Source organism: Macaca thibetana, chromosome 10 (assembly GCF_024542745.1).
Source record: "Macaca thibetana thibetana isolate TM-01 chromosome 10, ASM2454274v1, whole genome shotgun sequence".
NCBI classification, from domain to species: Eukaryota; Metazoa; Chordata; class Mammalia; order Primates; family Cercopithecidae; genus Macaca; species Macaca thibetana.
The window spans coordinates 20,759,056-20,774,056 of NC_065587.1; the positions used below are offsets into that span (position 1 = coordinate 20,759,056).

The 15,001-nt window shown below is 37.9% G+C and overlaps 2 protein-coding genes across 3 annotated transcripts in view; one reads left to right on the forward strand and one right to left on the reverse strand.

Moving 5' to 3' along the window:
* The window catches only part of ASCC2 (activating signal cointegrator 1 complex subunit 2), a 402,689-nt gene that overhangs the window by 58,375 nt on the left and 329,313 nt on the right, over positions 1-15,001 (forward strand). The gene's annotated exons all lie outside the window — the stretch shown is intronic.
* Positions 1-15,001, reverse strand: part of HORMAD2 (HORMA domain containing 2) — a 92,238-nt gene that overhangs the window by 38,700 nt on the left and 38,537 nt on the right. For both annotated transcript variants that reach the window (XM_050806834.1, XM_050806833.1), the window contains exons 9-10: positions 12,858-13,015; positions 12,433-12,683 (exon numbers count right to left, since the gene is read on the reverse strand). In XM_050806834.1, the coding sequence (XP_050662791.1) occupies positions 12,433-12,683; positions 12,858-13,015 (409 nt within the window). The remainder of the gene's footprint in view (positions 1-12,432; positions 12,684-12,857; positions 13,016-15,001) is intronic.

Here is a 15,001-nt window from a genome sequence, read left to right on the forward strand (position 1 = left end):
ATGTAGCATCAAATAGAAAACTTTAACACACATAATGGTATCAGAAAAATCAGCCAACTGAATATAGTTATAGGAAATTGGGTAACATTATCATTACACTTTTTTCCAATGTGCAGTTGAATAAAATTTCAATAAAGTCACTTTGAAAAAAATCTGAGCTTAAATGAAACCTAATATTTCATTGATTTTGCTGTAATAATAGCATTGTATTATTACAGGCATCTCTTTTTTTTTTTTTGAGATGGAGTCTCGCTCTGTCGCCCAGGCTGGAGTGCAGTGGCGCGATCTCGGCTCACTGCAAGCTCTGCCTCCCGGGTTCATGCCATTCTCCTGCCTCAGCCTCCCAAGTAGCTGGGACTACAGGCACCCACCACCACGACCGGCTAATTTTTTGTATTTTAGGTAGAGACAGGGTTTCACCGTGTTAGCTAGGATGGTCTCGATCTCCTGACCTCATGATCCACCGGCCTCAGCCTCCCAAAGTGCTGGGATTACAGGCGTGAGCCACTGCGGCCGGCCCAGGCATCTCTTTTTTAACCAAACAGAATATTCTGCCTTACTCTTTTTTAAACAAAATTTATTTATTTTAATGCTAGGACTTAGTAATTGTAACATCCAAAGCATTTCTACCTAAGATTACTCACTATCCTTGACTTTTTTTCTGCCATAATACATATCAGTATACTTTTTTAATATAAGTGAAATGTATACAGATAATCGGTGTGGCTCTTCCACTCACAAAAGGAAGGAAGTAATTCTCTGATATGTTATAGAATGATTCAGACAAAAGAAGAAATGACTTATATGACTGATGGGAAAGTCAACCAACTTTCATTCCTCTTTGCACAGTTAATAGAGGATAGCAATTACATTCTGGACTGCAAAACAGAACAATTAATTGAAAATAATTTTCTAAGGCTGGGCGCAGTGGCTCAAGCCTGTAATCCCAGCACTTTGGGAGGCCGAGACGGGTGGATCACGAGGTCAGGAGATCGAGACCATCCTGGCTGACACGGTGAAACCCCGTCTCTACTAAAAAATACAAAAAACTAGCCGGGCGAGGTGGCGGGCACCTGTAGTCCCAGCTACTCAGGAGGCTGAGGCAGGAGAATGGCATGAACCCGGGAGGCAGAGCTTGCAGTGAGCCGAGATCTGGCCACTGCACTCCAGCCTGGGCGGCAGAGCGAGACTCCGTCTCAAAAAAAAAAAAAAAAAAGAAAAGAAAATAATTTTCTATTTGACAAAAGGAAACTTAATGAAAAGGACTACAGTCTCATGATGAAGAAAGAATGATGTGTGTATGTGGTTTTTTTGTTTTGTTTTGTTTTGTTTTGTTCTGTTCGAGATGGAGTCTCCCTCGGTCTCCCAGGCTGGCATGCAGTAGCGTGATCTTGGCTCACTGCAACCTCTGCCTCCTGGGTTCAAGTGATTCTTGTGCTGGCTAATTTTTGTATTTTTAGTAAAGACAGGGTTTCACCATGTTGGCCAGGCTCGTCTTGAACTCCTGACCTCAGGTGATCCTCCTGCCTTGGCCTCCCAAAGTGCTGGGATTACAGGCATGAGCCACTGCACCTGGCCTGATATGTGTGTGTGTGTGTGTGTTTTTTTTTTTGAGATGGAGTCTCGCTCTGTCGCCCGGGCTGGAGTGCAGTGGCCGGATCTCAGCTCACTGCAAGCTCCGCCTCCTGGGTTTATGCCATTCTCCTGCCTCAGCCTCCCGAGTAGCTGGGACTACAGGCGCCCGCCACCTCGCCCGACTAGTTTTTTTGTATTTTTTAGTAGAGACAGGGTTTCACCGTGTTAGCTAGGATGGTCTCGATCTCCTGACCTTGTGATCCGCCTGTCTCGGCCTCCCAAAGTGCTGGGATTACAGGCGTGAGCCACCGCGCCCGGCCAATATGTGTGTTTTTTAAGGCTGAATATTTTCTGTAAATAATGTGCCTCTTCCAGTGCTTTCAATAATCAATCCCACTTCCAAGAATCTGAGATATTATTGCCAACACTATGTTGTATCAAAGAAGGCATATATGCTTCAGGAGATGTGATGCTATGAAAATCATCAGACTATACCTCAAAAAACGCAAAATTTCAGTTCAGAGTTTAGTGGAAAACAATAGGTTTTGAATGAAAAGGTCTTGTTTTAATCTATCTGGAATACAAAGCAATTCTAAGGAATTCAGAAAACTATCTTTCTAGTCCACACTTAAATGCTGCCATTTACCTTGGAAACAATGTGCTTTATATTCTAATTTCTTAAAAATAAATCATTTGCTTTTTACTTAAGTGTGCTGGCACAAAAGAGTGAGAAATGAGCTTCATGGAGGGAAAGAACACATTAGGTAAACGACATATTGTTATAATTTGTGGATTCTTTTGTGGAATTCATAAAAAAGAAAAAAGCTATCTTAAAACATTATTTTTAAATTGAAATAAGATGCAAAAATCTAGGCAAAATGCAAATCATTTTTATTACACTTAGAAAATAGTGTAATAGAGTGTGTATGTTTGGGATATGCTTAAAAAGCAAGCCATTCATTGTAACTAAATCAAATGATAAACTATCGAATAAACTTTAAAAATACTAGAGGCTTTTATAAGAAGACAGTATTCTCTGCCTTTAGCTCATCCTCAAAAAAAAAATCATTTATATGAATTATTTATGCTTCAGTGAAATTAATATGTCACAGATGAAAAAAATACCATTCTGGATCAAGATTTCTAGTTACAAAAGAAAGGCCTAGAAAAAAGCCTGCAGAGAGTGTCTAGCAACTGTATTTGGAGGTATAAAGACACATAAGTACTTCAGAAAATTAGAAAATTATAGTAGACCCCTGCCTAAAAATATGGTTAAAATATTAATTCTCAAAGAACTATAATGACTTAATAAACTAGATTTAATCTTCAAAATAGATTTGGGCCAACATTAGCCCTCCATCTTTTTATCACTGTCTGTGTAAGTAATAACTAGAGTTTTTTAAGGAGACTGGGTTAACTATCTCTACTAGAAAGAAGTACTTTTCCCTCAGCATTTAAACAGCATAAGTTTAAGTAAGATTCTACAACAAATTACAGAACATATGTTGATTAGCACCATACAGGTCAGTTCTTTGAAGAAACCTGTCTAAGGGTCTTTAGGGGAAGTTGTCTTCAGTGTGTATGTCTACTGCTATCTGTCCAGTTGACTATGACAGGGAAAAAAACCCAACTTCCCAGAGTTATGTGAAGTGCCTTTCTGTTTGTGTAGCCTTACTAGCTACAGCTTAGGCCTAAAACACCCCTATTAGGAAGGCAGACCTGGCCAGGCATGGTGGCTTTTGCCTGTAATCCCAGCACTTTGGGAGGCGGAGGCAGAGGTGGGTGGGTTGCTTGACCTCAGGAGTTGGAGACCAGCCTGGGCAACATGGCGAAACCCTGTCTCTGTAAAACATATAAAAATTAGCTAGACATGGTAGCATGCACGCGTAGTCCCAGTTACTTGGGTGGCTGAGGTGGGAGAGTGGCTCGATCCCAGGAGGCAGAGATTGCAGTGAGCTGAGATCACGCCACTGCACTCCAGCCTGGGTGACAGAGTATGATCCTGTCTCATAAAAAAAAAGAAAAAAGAAAAAAGAATGGAGACCTGTCCTGAAAATGTTGTGGGGAGCAGATTAAATAATAAGGACACAGTTAGGACAGAGTTTTTCAGACAGGCTTACTGAACCCTGTATTGTCGTGGGATTCCTTGGACAATTCCATGTTCTATTTCTCAAGTGGAGTTAGGTTTTTAGAGTTCTTATAATTTAAGAATTCTTAAGTTTCAAGCATGTGTGCTTTTATCAATTCTGAATCCATTGCCAAATTATAATCTCACTTTCACATTATTCCTTGGATCTTAACAATCACACCAGAAAGTGAATAGTACAATTATTGAATAATTTCAACTATTAGTAGAAACTCTGTTATATTTGCCTTTCTGTGACTGGAATAAGGAATAACCCGAAAAAGAAAATTGCATTAAAATCTTTCTATTTTCAACAGTCTCACAACAATATAATTGTGTTAAATCCTGTCTTTACTATAGATCATTGGTAGAAAAGCAGTGTAAGCTGTTGGATCAAAATTTTATAAACCTTCTATTTTAATTTTAAATAAAACTTAAATTATAAATTATTTTTACAGTTTTAAAAAATCTTTGAGTTAGAGACTACCAAGAGTAAAGAAATTTCAGCAAAGCCCTGTAGGATACAGGAAAGGCGTGGAACATTCAGTATTGTAATTCTAAGTCACAGAGACAGAATTTCTGATGCTACCATACTGGACTTTCCAACTTGCCTGGAATGTCCTCTGCCATGATCACTGCCAATCAAAATATGATTCATCCACAAAATCACCAAATCAAGCTAGGCATGGTGACACATGCCTATAATCTCAGGTACATGGAAGGCTGAAGTGGGAGGATTGCTTGAGCCCAGGAGTTCAAGACCAGCCTGGAAAACACAGTGAGACTGCATCTCAAAAAAAAAAACAACAAAAAAACAAAAAAAACACCAACTTAATGAAACTTTCCCACACAGTGCCAATTTATCCTTTTTTCTGTAACCTTAGTACTTTGGAGTTCAACTGCCTGGGTTTGAATTCTGCCCCTGTTACTACATATCCACTATGTATAGAGTCTTGGGCTAATTTCTCTGGCTCAGTTTCTTCATTTGTAAAATGAAGATAACAATAGTATCTACCTTATAAAATAGCTAGGAAGATTGAAAGTGATAATATATGTAAAGCTCTGAGAGTGCTCAAAATTGTTAATATTATTTCTATCATTCATACATTCTCTAGTATTATCTTTTTATTACATTGTGTAGGGGTTATCTCTTCAGCCACAATTCTAAAGGGCACAGGCTATATCTTGTATGTCTTTGTTTTCCTCACAGTGCTTAGCAGGGCATTATTCTCTTTTTTTTTTTTTTTTTTTTTTTTTTTTGAGACGGAGTCTCGCTCTGTTGCTCAGGCTGGAGTGCAGTGGCGCAATCTCGGCTCACTGCAAGCTCCGCCTCCCGGGTTTTCGCCATTCTCCTGCCTCAGCCTCCTGAGTAGCTGGGACTACAGGCACCCCCCACCACGCCCAGCTAATTTTTTAATATTTTTAGTAGAGACGGGGTTTCACTGTGTTAGCCAGGATGGTCTTGATCTCCTGACCTTGTGATCTGCCCGCCTCAGCCTCCCAAAGTGCTAGGGTTACAGGCATGAGCCACCGCACCCCACCAGGGCATTATTCTCTTAATAGGAATTCAAAAAATATCCCAGAGAATCTTAGCATGAAAGATATCTCAGAAGTCAATCTAGTTCAACTTTCCCTCTAAATCATGATTTTACTTTTGCAACACCCTAGAGATAATCATCTACTCTATCTTGAACACACGTATATATCTGCACTTGAGCACAGCTGGTGACACTGGAGTTCACCCCTACACAAGGCAACCAGGTTTGTTAAGTAGTTGTCATTGTTAGAAAATTCACTCTGAGGAGGTGGAGAAGTTGGCAGCTTCTGGAAAATGATTTGGTACTACTCATTTGAGAGCCATACAAATGTTCAAGCTCTGTAAATTTCACTCCTGATACTATATTCGTAGAAAAAATTTTTAAATGCTTTCGTGTGTACAAAGGTATTTATTACAACACTTTATAATAGCAAAATCAGGAATTAACCTAAATGTTTCAAAGTAGGGAAATGGTAGAGTGCCTAAATAAAACAAGACGTCATTAAAATTAAAAATATAAAGATTAAGGTGGAACATATTTACAAAATCAATAATAAGTATGAAAGTAAAATAAATTCACAGACACCATGATTAAAACCACATACAAATATATAAATCAATGAAAAAATACTGGAGAGGATGGGACATATAAAAATAACAGTATTGATAGGATGGTGCGACAGTGGAAGATTTCCATTGCTTTTTAAATTACTTTAATGTTATAATAATATTTCTTTAAAATTTTTAAAGAGAAAATTCTTCCTTCTATTGAGCCAAAATCAACATAATTTTCATCTACTGGTTCTCATTCTGCCCTTTGCAACTACACAAAATAAATCAACTTAAAATATTTCAAATATTTGAGTGCCTCGCTCTCTGGCACCCTGGAAGACAGACTGGAGAGGCAATGATGACATCAAGGAGACCCAGTTAGAAGACTCAACTATCACCAAGAAAGCAATGATGACATCCTGCATCAGCACAGTGGTAACAGTGCTAGATTTGGGAAATACTTCAAAGGCAAAACACACGGAAATGGTGTACCAAAAGAATGTAGGAAGTGAGGAGAAAATAAGAGTTGAACATGTTCCTGGTTGGGTTGCTTAGAAAAGTGATGGTGCAATACCAAGATAAGGAACCTAGGATGAGGAAGTGTGTGTTTGTTCAGAAGTTAAAATTCCATTTGAAGATGTTGAATCTAAGGTACCTGTAGGATATTCATGTCTATACATTTATGGAAGTACAATTTGGCATCAGAAAGACAAACCAAACCAGAGAAATAGAAAAAGACAAAGATGAGCTGGGCGTGATGGCCCACGCCTATAATCCCAGCACTTTAGGAGACCAAGACCAGCAGATGGCTTGAGCTCAGGAATCTGAGACCAACCTGGGCAACATGATGAAATCCTATCTCTAAAACAAATACAAAAATGAGGCTGGGCATGGTGGCTCACGCCTGTAATCCCAGCACTTTGGGAGGCTGAGGTGGACAGATCATGAAGTCAGGAGTTCGAGACCAGCTGACCAACATTGTGAAACCCCAACTCTACTAAAAATACAAAAATTAGCTGGGTGTGATGGCACATGCCTATAATCCTAGCTATTCAGGAGGCTGAGGCAGGATAATCACTTGAACCAGGGAAGCGGAGGTTGCAGTGAGCCGAGATCGGGCCACTGCACTCCAGCCTGGGTGACACAGCAAGACTCCATATCAAAAAAAAAAAAAAAAAAATTAGCCAGGTGTGGTGGCACTCATTTATAGTCATAGCTACTTGTGAGGCTGAGGTGGGAGGATCACTTGTAAATGAAATGGAAAACAAACAAAGCAATAGAAGTGATCAGCACAACCAAAAGATGGCTTTTTGAAAAGACTAATAAAATATACTAATTTTTGGCAAACATAATAAAGGAAAATAAATGAGACACAAATGAACAGCACTAGATATGAAAAAAGGGAAATAACTACAGAAATAGAAGATATTTTAAAAATTATGAGACCTCCACTAATAATTTTATAACAAAATATATGAATACCTGAAGGTAGAGGAGAGAAAGGGCAGGTATTCATATTTTTTGGTATGAAGTTATTCAGGGAGGTTTTTATAACTTTAAAAATTTCTCTTCTGTTTCTGTAGTTATTTCCCTTTTTTAGAGAAAAACATAGAGTACATCTCTGTAAATTTTGAAGCAGGTAAAAATGTCTTAAACAGTACCAAAAACTTCTGAATATAGCTGAAAAGATTGATAATCAGAATACATTAAAATTAAGAGCTTCTGTTCATAAAACACCTCATTAAGAAAACAACTCACAAGGTTGAAGAAGATATTCACAATACATGTATCCAACAAATATATGCAGAATATATATGCAGAGCTCCTACAAATCAGTAAGAATGAAAGACAATCCAAGAGAAAAAAAGGCAGGGGAGCGGCAAACAATTTGAACAGATCCTTCACAAAAGAAAATATTCAACATGGCCAATAAACATATAAAAAGGTGCTCCTCTTCATTAGTCATCAGGGAAATGCAAATTAAAACCAATATGACATACCACTGCACACCCACCAGAATGGATAAAATCTTAACAATGGAAAATGTCAAGGGTTAGTGAGGATGTAAAGCAATCACAACTCTCATACATTGCTGGTGGGAGTGTAAATTGGCACAAATACTTTGGAAACTATTTTGCACTATCTGTTAAAACTAAATATACACATACCCTTTGACCCAGCAATTCTACTCCTAGTAATTCTATTCCCACCAGAAATGTGTAGTTATTTCCCTAAAAAAACATGTTCCAGAATATTCCAAGCATTTCTATCCACCATAGACAAAAATTAGAAATTATCCAAATTAACATTATAATGAATAAATTGCCATTAACAATAGAATGAATAAATTGTCAGGATGGTCTACAACAACATGTAAAAATATGGGTAAATCTCACAACATAATGTTAACTGAAAAAATGGTCCATATTCGGCCCTGTGCGGTGGCTCACGTCTGTAATCCCAGCACTTTGGAAGGCCGAGGCGGGCTGATCAAGAGGTCAGGAGATCAAGACCATCCTGGCCAACATGTGAAACCCCATCTCTACCAAAAATACAAAAAATTAGCTGGATGTGGTGGCAGGCGCCTGTAGTCCCAGCTGCTGAGGCAGGAGAATGGCGTGAACCCGGGAGGCGGAACTTGCAGTGAGCAGAACAGAAATCTCACCACTATACTCCAGCCTGGGAAACAGTGCAAGACTCCGTTTCAAAAAAAAAAAAAAAAAAAAAGTCCATACTCTATGATACCATGTCTATAAAATAAAGAGGAGAAACTAATCTATGCAAATAGAAGTCAGGATAGCAATATTCTTGTTGAGTAGAATAGTGACTGTAAAGTAAGACTGGGGGTTTCTCGGGGTCTGGAAGAATTCTATTTATTGATCTGAGTGCTGATTTCACATATTTATTCAGTAGGGCTGCGACAAAGACAAAGCAAGCAAGGTATCCAGGGGTCAAAATTTCAGGAGGTCCTTACTCTTGGCACCTGAGATCTTCCTTAAAATATGCTCCCCAGGCACCTTGCTTGTGTCACCCTCATCCCAGCTCTAGTGTTCAGTTTGTGAATATTTATTGAGCTGTATCACTGATACATATGTTTTACTGTATGTTTATTATTCTTGAATTTAAAAATGTTAAGAGGGTCTGGTCTATTTCACTCCATAAATAAAAATAAACTTTAAGTAGATTATAAACCTAAATGTAAAAAGAAAAATGTTAAAACTTTTAGAATAAAATATGAGAATATTATTAGTGACCTCAGGTAGAGGATTTCTTAAGGATATCCAAAAGCACATATTAAAGGATAGACTATATTAAAGTTAAAAACTTATATTTCTCAAAAGACCTCTTAAAGAAAGTGAAAAGATGAGCCGGGCACAGTGGCTCATGCCTGTAATCCCAGCACTTTGGGAGGCCTAGGCGGGTGGATCATCTGAAGTCGGGAGCTCGAGACCAGCCTGACCAACATGGAGAAACCCTGCCTCTACTAAAAATACAAAATTAGCTGGGCATGGTGGCACATGCCTGCAATCCCAGCTACTCAGGAGGCTGAGGCAGGAGAATCGCTTGAACCCAGGAGGCGGAAGGTTACCGTGAGCTGAGATCGTGCCATTGCACTCAGGCCTGGGCAACAAGAGTGAAACCCTGTCTCAACAAAAAAAAAAAAAAAAAAAGAAAAGAAAAAAAGTGAAAAGATGAGCCACAAACATGAAAAAAAATTGCAACATAAATGAGTGAAAAGGAATTATTACTAAGCACATATTTTTTAAACCATTGAGGAAAAGATAAACAACCTGATAGACAAATGCATGAAAGACATGAACAGCTGTTTAATATGAGCAAAATAGGATGGCCAAAGGAAAGAGGCACAAACACACAAATAATCAGGGAAATTCAAATTAACATTTCATATCTAGCAGACTGGCAGGAAACATAAACTCTGACAATAAGTGTTGGCAAGAATGTAGGGCACTCTCCTCCACAGGGGGTAGCAAGTAAGTTGGTACGACGACCACTTTGGAAAACAGTTTTGCATTACCTAATAAAGTTGAAAATACACAAGCCTAGAACTGTTTCATATATTCCCAAGAGACATTCTTTGACAGGTGTACCAAGAGGTATGTACATTAATGTTTATGACAATTAAAAAGAATGTCTATCAAGAGTAGAATACTCTACAGCAGTGAAAATGAAAGAACACCACCACAATGGCTAAATCTCCACGTAGAGGTTCAAGCAAAAGAAGAAAATTATAGGAGAACACTCAGAGTATGATTACTTTGATATAAAAATTTAAAATGAGTAGATGTACTCATCCATGGCAAAACTATAAAGAAGAGTAACGGAAAGGTTATCATGAAGGTCAGGAGAGTGGTTACCTTCAGGGGGCGTGCAATGAGGAAGGGATACGTGGTGACTTCTAAGGGAGTAGCAATGTTCTACATCTTAGCCTAAATGGAGGACATATGGATGTTCTTATTATTCTTTAAACTGTACATACTATTTTTATGTACTCTATTCTATATATGATATATCTCAAAATAAAATTTTTAAAAGAAATAAAGGTTCTACATATGTATACACATGTATGAATGTGTGTGTGTGTGAGTGTGTGTTCCATGTATTCCGTGAAGGAAAACAAAAAGGAATCCTTAGTGGGAAAGTGACAGTAACCACTTGACTAGACTTACTAAATTCTCTCATATGTTTGGTTGGCTGAGAGAGGAACTTCAATCAACTGAGTTTACCACAAAGTCCATATAATACATATAGTTTCAACTAAATGTATGCTTGAAAAGGATTGTCACATTCCTTATTTAATCTATCAGTTGAACTATGCATTCTTAGGCTGTCCTGCTTTCATTTGATAAAAAAAGAAACTAATTCTTAATTAAAAGATAAAAATCTAACCAGGTGCGGTATAATCCTAGCACTTTGAGAGGCCAAGGCAGGAGGATCACTGTCGCCCAGGAGTTCAAGATCAGCCTGGACAACACAGGGAGGCCCTGTCTCTACAAAAACTAAAAAATTAGCTGGGTGTGGGGGCGCACACCTATGGTCTCAGTTACTCTGGAGGCTGAGGTGAAAGGGTCACTTGGGACCAGAAGGTCAAGGCTGCAGTGAGCTGTGATCGACTACTGCACTCCAGCACTCAAGCCTGGACAACAGAACGAGACTCTTTCCCTAAATAAATAAATAAATAAATAAATAAATAAATAAATACTTAGCAGAGGCCGAGTGTGGTGGCTCATACCTGTAATCCCAGCACTTTGGGAGGTCAAAGTAGGATTGCTTGAGCCCAGGAGTTTGAGACCAGCCCTGGTAACATAGTGAGACCCTTGTCTCTACAAAAAATTAAAAAATAAAAAATCAGCCAGGTGTGGTGTCATGTGCTTATAGTCCCAGCTACTCAAGAGGCTGAGGTAGGAGGATTCCTTGATAAATTGAGGCACCAGTGAGCCAGTGGTTCTGCCACTGTACTTCAGCCTGGGCAACAGAGCGAGACCCTGTCTCAAAAACAACAACAACAACAACAACAACAAAAAACTAACTGAAACATTCTTTTCTTAACCTTCATTTTTTTAACCCTTTCTATGTTAGCTATGTCTTCCTTGAGTGAAATTGGAAGAGGAAATCCAAAATCCAAAGTCATTTTTATGTCTAACATCGAGAAAGCACTAAAAATGAAAAAAACAATCTGTTGCTTGTTTGGTTGTATTATTTACATTAATTGAATTAAAACTGGAACTAGAACCTCTTTTCAATGTATTAAACATAATACAGAGTTAAAGAACTAGAAGGAACCTTCAGAAGTTACCTAGTACAGTAATCTATCTTTAAGTAAGACTCAAATTATGTTAAGTAAACGAGTTATCATTCCAATCTTAAAATATCTCCTGAAAAGATCTTATAGCATCCCTTCCTACTGAAAATTTTTTGTCTAACTCAGAACCCTTTTAATACAATGTTGTTATGCAGTTAACATTATTATCCAGACAACAGCCAGTTAAGGGTGTGGAGTTACCTAGAGCACAATGGGACCCTAGCAAGAATCTAACTCCAAGTATCTATTGGTGGAAATGCGAGGATAAAGGGCTCAGAGAACTGACTGTTTGGCTCCCCTGGCTCCAACCCCACCAACCCCCTGATTTTCCCCAGTGAGTTAGCCCCAAAGCTTGTCTTCCTCCACATAATCAGAAGTTGACTATTATTTGTTTTCATTCTGACTTGGGTTCATCCATAAAATTTATCTTCCCCAACTCCTACCACCCAATTATGCCAGTATCAAGGACTGATTTATACTTCCAATGAGTATGAATAAATACCTAGAATATTTTTCAATCCTAAAAATATGTCATTTATAAATGAAGGAAAGAAAACCTCAAATTTTCTAAATTTATGATATCTTTAATAAAATAAATATATTAGAAAATCTTTTTCCTCCTAGTTATGGACAATTTCATCTAATAAAGTATATTTCCTTTTAGAAGATTAAACATTTTTAGATTAAAAACTCTTTGATGTCGGAGACTGGTTTTGTTTCAGTTTTTATAGCTGGCACACTGTATTCTACCCAGGGTAGAAACTGAAAAATATCAGTTATGTTTAACTGATGCAATAGAAAATCACTAAAGCTTTGCCTTACATGGTCATTGCATTCTTCTTCCTCATCACAGTCTAGACCCTGATGGGCGAGCTCAGTAGTGCTGTTCTCCCGAAACAGATTGTTCTCCAAATCAGTCACTTTGGTAGCCTCTGTCATGACTTTTACTTTCATGCTATGAAAGCCAGTGGAGACAAATCCCACTTGCACATTGATAGGCTCCTTGTCAAACAGCAGGAAGTGTGAATTTACCTCTTCTTTAAAACCGAGGGGTTGGTAATCATGTGGGGTCACTGCGAAATGAAAAGGGCAAAAAGCCATGAAAACTGAGTTTCAATAGAACAAGTCAGATTAATCTTTCATGAGTAGCAACAGACTTCTCTTTCAGATGCTTGCAAAATCTTTCTACTTATATAAAATATTAGCTCAGCACTTAAGAAGGAATTTGTCTAAAGTTCTCTACCTACCTGCATTATAGTAGTGGAGTTTCATAGTAAGTACAACATTATTAGGAAGCGGCTCAAGGTCCTGCATCAGTATATACAATTTACGGATCAGTAGAACACTGGCTTTCTTAATATCTTCATTGTTTGTTCCACTTTCAAAGCTTGTACTGCTGCTGTGACTACATAGAAAGCATACTTTTCGATCATATACAATATTGGCAATCTATCCCAAAAGGAACAAAACTTTTGACTATGTGATTAAATAAATATAAATTAAACATTAAGACATTTTGAGACTTTTTTTAGAATGTAAATTAGGGCAGTGGTGGTACTTTTTACAATGTACATACAAAGACTTTCTTAAGTAGCAAATTCCCTAAAAGCATTTAAAATATCATCTTTTTAAAAATTTGATTTGCAAAAAATCATATACCACAATAGTAAGAACAACAAATTTGGAATTAGGTGACCTGACATCTAATATCAGCTCTGCTGATAACTAGCTGAATGACCTTGGTCAAGTCATTTAGACACACTCTAGGTCAGTTAGCTCATTTGTGAGATAAGTGTAAAGACAAATAAAATCAATCACCAGCTCTGGGCCTTTCTACCATCCGATTATCTCACAAAAGTATCCCTTCCTCACTCTTGCATTGATTACTACAGTGGCATTTTTCCTGCTTTCCTTCTTGTCCATACTACAAAATATTCTCCGTATCACTGCTGAAATAATATTACTAATAGGAAAATCTGTTCATGTCACCTTCTTACTTAGAATTCTTCTATTATATCCATCACCTTTCAATCAAATTCAAAGACAGTGTGTATACAATTCCTTTCACAGTCCATCACATCCTCACCTCCATCCTCATCTGCAGCTATTGCCCAGTTTCCTCTCACTCACAGTATTTGCATACGCTGTTCACTTTGCTTGTACTGTTCATTTTTCCACTTCTCTTCCTGACTGTCCTAAACTTATCCTCTAATACCTAGCTCACATGCAGACTCTTCAAGGAAGTCTTCTCTGATAATACCCTCATCTTATCCTCAGGATAACTGTCCTTCTCTAGACTGTGAGTGGCTATATCTTTCATCTCCACAGTACAGAGTTTGGTGTCCAGCTATTCAATCAACGTTTGTTGAATTAATGAATGAATGAATAATTTGGACTAAATTACCTTCCAATTCTAAACTTTATTTATCTCCAAAGTTTCCTTCCACAATTAAGTCTCACATTTGAGTAGTTTCCAGAAAGGACCATGACTACAATATATTTACACAATGCTGTGCACACAGTTAGCTCTTAATATGAAAAATAACCCTAAGTAATTGAACTGTTGGATTTTCCCCTAACTGATCTTTGGAGACAATGTGAATTCATGAAGCAAACATTTACTAAGTGAATACATTAGCTCCTTTTCCAATTTTGAACAACTTAAAATTTTGCCAACCAGCATTTAACCAATTCAAATGTAGGTAACCAGAATGAAGGGCTATAGGCACATAGCTCATGGGAACCTCCAGGACACATCAGTAAAATCATATTCAGGACTCCCATTTGAACAAATGCCTATATTTCTTCTCTAGGAAATTAATAATATGCATCATCTTCTCTCCTCCTTAGCATGTGAAAGATTTGGCCATTTTTGTTTTACTGCTTACCTCTTAGCATATGTGCCTTCAGAACAAGAGTTTAATCTGGCCATCAGTGTATATTTTTGAGTTTTGGAGAGTAAAGGTGACTTCTTATGCGAGAAAATGTGTATGAAAAGTGCTGCTGTAAAAGCTATAAAGTATTATACAAATGTTAGCTAACAAAAGGTAATATTTTAATTATCATTTTTGGAACTGATATTCTCTTCACATTCTAGTGCTCTCTGTAGGTTTTACAAATGGAAGGATAATTAAGGGAGTGAGTCTTGGAGAAAAGTCCTCAAGTTCATGGTAAATGATGAGCCAGAGCTAATAGTAGGGAAAATTGAAAATTAGGTCATGTCTCTCATCAGTCATTCCTTTCAGGGGCATCCATCCCCCTTACTTGGATTCCTCTACTATCCAGAGTTTTTCACCATCATCTGTACCTTCCACTACTGTGCCATCTTATCAGCAATACTTAGCTCTCCGTCCCTCCTGGAAGGTCTGAATCCAAAAGCTACTGGGAGAAA